The sequence below is a fragment of the Natrix helvetica genome (assembly GCF_964273705.1).
Source record: "Natrix helvetica genome assembly, chromosome: 13".
Lineage (NCBI taxonomy): Eukaryota > Metazoa > Chordata > Lepidosauria > Squamata > Natricidae > Natrix > Natrix helvetica.
In genome coordinates, this window is record NC_138557.1 from 10169257 (window position 1) to 10175256 (window position 6000).

The 6000-nt window shown below is 45.4% G+C and overlaps 1 protein-coding gene across 1 annotated transcript in view; it reads left to right on the plus strand.

Annotated features, from left to right (window-relative positions):
- Window positions 1-6000, plus strand: part of FBXL16 (F-box and leucine rich repeat protein 16) — a 57636-nt gene extending 51636 nt beyond the window's left edge. The window contains exons 4-6 of the mRNA XM_081966092.1: window positions 1486-1570; window positions 3342-3405; window positions 5613-6000. Of these exons, the coding sequence (XP_081822218.1) occupies window positions 1486-1570; window positions 3342-3405; window positions 5613-5761 (298 nt within the window). The 3' untranslated portion in view covers window positions 5762-6000. The remainder of the gene's footprint in view (window positions 1-1485; window positions 1571-3341; window positions 3406-5612) is intronic.

Below are 6000 nucleotides of genomic sequence, written 5' to 3' on the forward strand. Positions count from 1 at the left end.
TTTTCCAAGGTTAGTCAACTTTCCAGGGGCCTTCAAAACTCTGAGCAGTTTTTAGCAAATTCAATTTCTTCTTTGATGATGAAGATTGCAATGATGATTATGGTTATTGCGATGATCCTGCTTTGGAGAATTGATGGAGGTTTAAAGGCACAAAGGCCCGTTGAGAATTGCAGAAGTTTAAGATACTTATTTCAAGGTGGCTCAGTGGCTAAGATGCTGAGCTTGTCAATCAGAAAGGCTGGCAGTTCAGTGATTCGAATCCCTAGCGCCGCGTAACGGAGTGAGCTCCCGTGACTTGTCCCAGCTTCTGCCAACCTAGCAGTTCAGAAGCACGTAAAAAATGCAAGTAGAAAAATAGGAACCACCTTTGGTGGGAAGGTAACAGCGTTCCGTGCGCCTTCGGCATTTAGTCATGCCGGCCACATGACCACGGAGGCGTCTTCGGACAGTGCTGGCTCCTCGGCTTTGAAACAGAGATGACCACCGCCCCCTAGAGTTGGGAACAATGAGCACATATATACATGGTGAACCTTTAATTTTAAGATACTTATTGAATTCCTTCATCTTCCAAAGCCTCCCTCAAAACTGGCCCTTGTCCTACCTTCATTTTTGAGTTGAAACAAAATGCACATGTGCAGTATAGGTGGTACCTTCCTCAATAGTAGTAACTGTGAGAGGGATCTTGGAGTTCTGGTGGACAACCATTTAAATATGAACCAGCAGTGTGCAGCAGCTGCCAAAAAAGCCAACACAGTTCTAGGCTGCATCAACAGAGGGATAGAATCAAGATGAAGTGTTAATACCACTTTATAATGCCTTCGTAAGGCCACACTTGGAATCCTGCATCCAGTTTTGGTTGCCACGGTGTAAAAAAGATGTTGAGACTCTAGAAAGAGTGCAGAGAAGAGCAACAAAGAGCAACAAAGATGATTAGGGGACTGGAGACTAAAACATATGAAGAACGGTTGCAGGAACTGGGTATGTCTAGTTTAATAGAAAGAAGGACTAGGGGAGACATGATAGCAGTCTTCCAATATTTCAGGGGTTGCCACAAAGAAGAGGGAGTCAAACTATTCTCCAAGGCACCTGAGAGTAAAACAAGAAGCAATGGGTGGAAACTAATCAAGGAGAGAAGCAACTTAGAACTGAAAGAACTTTCCTGACAGAACAATTAATCAGTGGAACAGCTTGCCTCCAGAGGTTGTGAATGCCCCAACACTGGAAGTCTTTAAGAAGATGTTGGACAGCCATTTGTCTGAAACAGTATAGGGTTTCCTGCCTAGGCAAGGGGTGGACTAGAAGACCTCCAAGGTCCCTTCCAACTCTGCTATTGTATTGTATAGGTCCTCAACATGCTGCATCAAGTCCAGTGTGATTCTTGACCTGACAAAACTTGCATACTTACCGGTACTTATCTCTTTGGAGATAACCCCATTGTTCTCCTGCTTTTAACTTTACGGTGGTCCATCTTCATTTCTCTGGCAGGTGTGTACGGATAACAGACACCGGGCTCAGCTACTTGTCCACCATGTCCTCGCTTAGGAACTTATATCTCCGCTGGTGCTGCCAGGTAGGTCAAAGGGAGCTGGGATTCTCTCCTTGTGAGCCTCATCCAGGATAAGAACTTGCAATTTGTACGGGGTCATTGGGGACAAAGTTGACAAAACTCCGCATTGGCGACAGGAAGGGCATCTGGCCAGGAATCCCTCTGCTCCATTCCATTGCCCTGACTCCAACCCGCAAGGGATTATGGGGTTGTTAAAAGATGATGATGATTGGGGACCAAGTTTGATTTTGTATCTGGAAGCTTCAGCTGGTTCAAAATGTGGCCGCCCGACCAGTTAAACTTAGTGAAATTTAGTGACAATAGATATAGTTAAATAAATAATTGATAATGATAATAATGTATACAATGTGTAGTGTTATGATAAGTAATAATTGGATATGAATATTGAATGGTACCCATGAAAGGAAGATTAGAAACCCTTTTGGATTATATATAAAGGTTAATAAAAAAAAGTTTTAAGTTAGATTCAGTTAAGTCTTGATTATTAGGGGGGGAAATGTTATGATACAGGAGATAGTCAAATAAAGGAGGGATAATGATAAAAACGTATATCTATGTATGGGTACAACATAAGGAAATGGGATGTAAATTGTAAACAGTGATTTGGAAATGAGGATTAGAAAACTTTGTTATTAAATATTATGGATGTTTAGCTAGAACAGGACATAAAGATTCAATGTGATTGGAGGATTTTAGAAATAGTAAATGAAATGCCAGTATGTGGTTATGTATTAAATCTTGGTATATTTTATAATGAAGGACGTTTAAACAATTATAGTCAAATGAAAATGGAGGTATGATAATAATAATTAATAATAATAATAATAATAATAATAATAATAATAATAATAATAATAATAATAATAATTTATTAAATTTCTAGACCGCCCCCTCTCCCCGGAGGGACTTGGGGTGGTGTACAGGAATAAATTTAAAACATACAATCATACACATAAATAAAAATCAGATTAAACAACCCCTGTACAATTTATAAAAATTAAAAAACAGACCTTAAAACCAATCTTAAAAAATTTAGAAATAGAACTGAGGTGGGATAGGTGGAATTAGGCCAAGCCGGCTAGCTGGAATAGGTGGGTTTTAAGTTTCTGACGGAAGGAGCGGAGATCCGTAGTCATTCTAATGTCGGGGGAGGGAGGTCATTCCAGAGTGTCGGGCCCATCACAGAGAAGGCCCTTCCCCTAGGCGTCGTCCGCTGGCACAGCCTAGTGGACGGCACCCGGAGGAGTCCCTCTCTGTGTGAGCGAATCGGCCGGAGGGATGTATGGGGCAGAATATGATCCCGCAAATAACTAGGTCCTGTGTGATGATGGTAACATGTATAAATATCTGAGTTAAAATGCTTGAGTTAATATGAATGATGTTTGTTGACTGTGGAAGAGATGCACGAAACCCTTTTTGTAACCAACTTTCTACAGTATGTAAAGAAGGATGTGTTGTGTTTGTTTTGAAATTTTTTTTTAAAAAGACTTTTATTTAAAAAAATGTGGCCGCCCGCAAAGGGTTGTGCAAATCTAGATTGGCACATGTGTCACCTCTCTTGAGGGTGCTGCATTCTGATCCAACTGAAAGTGACGTGTGTCGCCTTGAAACGACAACAAGACCTGGGACCAAATTGTTTGAAGGACCATCATTTCCCAGTCGTATCTGCCAGCGGTTGAGTCGACAACTACCTGTATATATATATATATTTTTTTTTCCAGAAGTAAATAAATGTGTTTGGTGTCTCACAATCCTGTCTTCTGCTCCCTTGTAGGTCCAAGATTTTGGCTTGAAACATCTGTTGGGAATGAGAAGTTTACGTCTCCTGTCGCTTGCCGGTGAGTATTGGATTGGGGTGGACCCTTTCAGATCCGGTGAGACGCAGGTCTGGAAGAAAGTTTTGGAGGGCCCTCAGGGCCTGAATCCTAAATCCCCAAATCACCCAACTTCCTTTGATCTTAGACTAGCTTGTGGTATGCACCCACTCCAGTGGTGGGTTCCGAATCCTGTTCCAACTGGTACAGTTGGAACGGGCCCGGTGGCGTCCACATGCATCTTAGCGCCTCCACAAGGCTCCGCGACGCTCCAGCTGCTCAGCGGAGCATCGCACAGGCGCTGTACGTGCCATGCGAGTGAACGGAAGTGCCAAAGGTTTTAAAGACCGGTAAGGAGCTCAAGCAGGCGGGTGAGCCCCCCCGGAGCACTATACCGGAATGGTATCCGGTGCTCCGGGCAGGCTCCGTTACGCCCGTACCAGGGCATACCGCCTGCAACCCACCACTGATCCACTCACCCGTACAGGAGTGGGATTCAAAAATCTTAGCAAGCGGTTCTCTGCCCAGTTGCTTTATGGGCGTGGCCATGCTGGGCGTGGCCTACTCAGCCTCCTGCACCACAGTGGGGGGAGGCATTATCGCCCTACCCAGTCTCCAGAGGTTTTCCTTGAGCCTCCTGGAGGATGACAACGGCCTCCCACGGACTCTAGAGGCGTTCCGGAGGCCGAAAACGGGCTTGTTTCCGGACTTCTGGAACTTATTTATTTATTATTTATTTATTTGATTTGATTTCTAGACCGCCCCCTCTCCCCGAAGGGACTCGGGGCGGTGTACAGGTACCAAATTAAAAATCATACAAATAATCATAAATATAGTTAAAATCGGATTAAACTTTAAACCCCTGTACAAATTTATAAAAATTAAAAACTTAGCCTAAGACCAACTTCCAGGAGGCCCATTTTTTTGCCCCCTCAGAGTCTCTGCACAGGCTCTGCGCTTACCTGCATCCATAACAGGCTGCGTGGAGACTCCTGGGAGGGGAGGGGAGGGACGGGCGGGGCCAGCCAATCCTTTCAACTACTGCTTTGCTGAACCAGATGTAAAATTAGCATTGGGTTCACCCGAACTGGTCCGAAACGGCTGAATCCCATCCCTGGTGGTGCACACCGGGCTCAGATGAACAAACGCAAATGGATACAGGCAGGCATACAGATGTGCATATGGAGATGCGAAGAAGTATGCTCACAGATGCATCTGCATGCACTGATAGGCAAACCCACCTTCCCACCCCCGTACGCGCAAAAGGGCCAATCAGAAATAGTTAAACATTCTCAGAATGGAAGGACGTCCCCACCCCCCCTTTTCCTTTCCAAGCAATCTCTGATTTTAGTCTTTCCAGCGGAGACATTCTTTCTTATCCTCCCTCCTCTCGGAGCTTGATTCTTTTCCTGCAGACATTTGCATTGATGCTCCTACCTAGTTGGGTAATGAAATGTCTGCCAAAAAGAAAAAGGCAAGCTGAGCGAGCACAGTCCTCCTCCCCACTCCTCCTCCCCTCCTCCTCCTTCCCCTTCTTCTCCCTCTTCCACTCTACAACGCCCACTCCCTTCTAGAATGGATGTTATCCAATTGGGTAATGAGACATCTGCAAGAAAACAAGCAAGCTCAGAGAGCAGTGTCCTCCTCCTCCTCCTCCTTTCCTCTCCTTCTCCTCTTCCTCCTCCTTCCCCCCTCCTCCTTCCCCTTCTTCTCCTTCTTCCACTCCACAAAGCCCACTCCCTTCCAATTGGGTAATGAAACATCCACAAGGAAACAAGCAAGCACAGAGAGCTCCAAAGACCCCACAGTCGTCCTCCCCTTCCCCCTCCGCTCCTAACACTGATGATGTACTCTAGCTAGGTAATGAAATGTCTGCAAGAAAAGTCTCCCAAAGTCCTCCTCCTCCCTCTCTCTCTTCTTTCCCCACCTTCTCCCTCTTCCACTCCACAAAGCCCACTCCTTTCTAGCATTGATGAGGCTACTTAATTGGGTAATGAAACATCTGGAAGAAAACAAGCAAGCTCAGAGAGCACAGTTCTCCTCCCCCTTCCTTCCATTCCACAAAAGTGACTCCCCTCTAGCACTGATGATGTTACGCAGATGTCTCTCGAGACGTCTGCGAGAAAACCCACCCAGCTCAGAGAGCACCAAGGACCCCTCCTTCCAGCCCCGAGCTGCAAATGTTCTCCATTATTAGTTCTTTCTTATATTCTGATTTTCACTTTTACCAGGCTGCCCTCTGCTGACCACCACTGGACTTTCAGGCCTAGCTCAGCTACAGGACTTGGAAGAATTGGAGCTGACCAACTGCCCAGGGGCGACCCCAGAGCTCTTTAAGTACTTTTCCCAGCACCTGCCTAGCTGCATGGTGATTGAGTAAGCCGCTCGCTAGAAAGATCTGGCCAAATCCTGGAGCCGTGTCCTCCAATCCTAACTCAGCACTGACCAACCATCCAGCATCAAGGTTTTACTTTCTTTCTTCGTCATTGATATATAACTGCATATGGAGATATACAGATATATATGGATGATTTCTTTCCAGAAGAGGGGGGGGGGCTGTTGTTGTTGTGACTTGAAAAATCACACGCTCACCCATGTACACACTCAAAACGGGGAGGG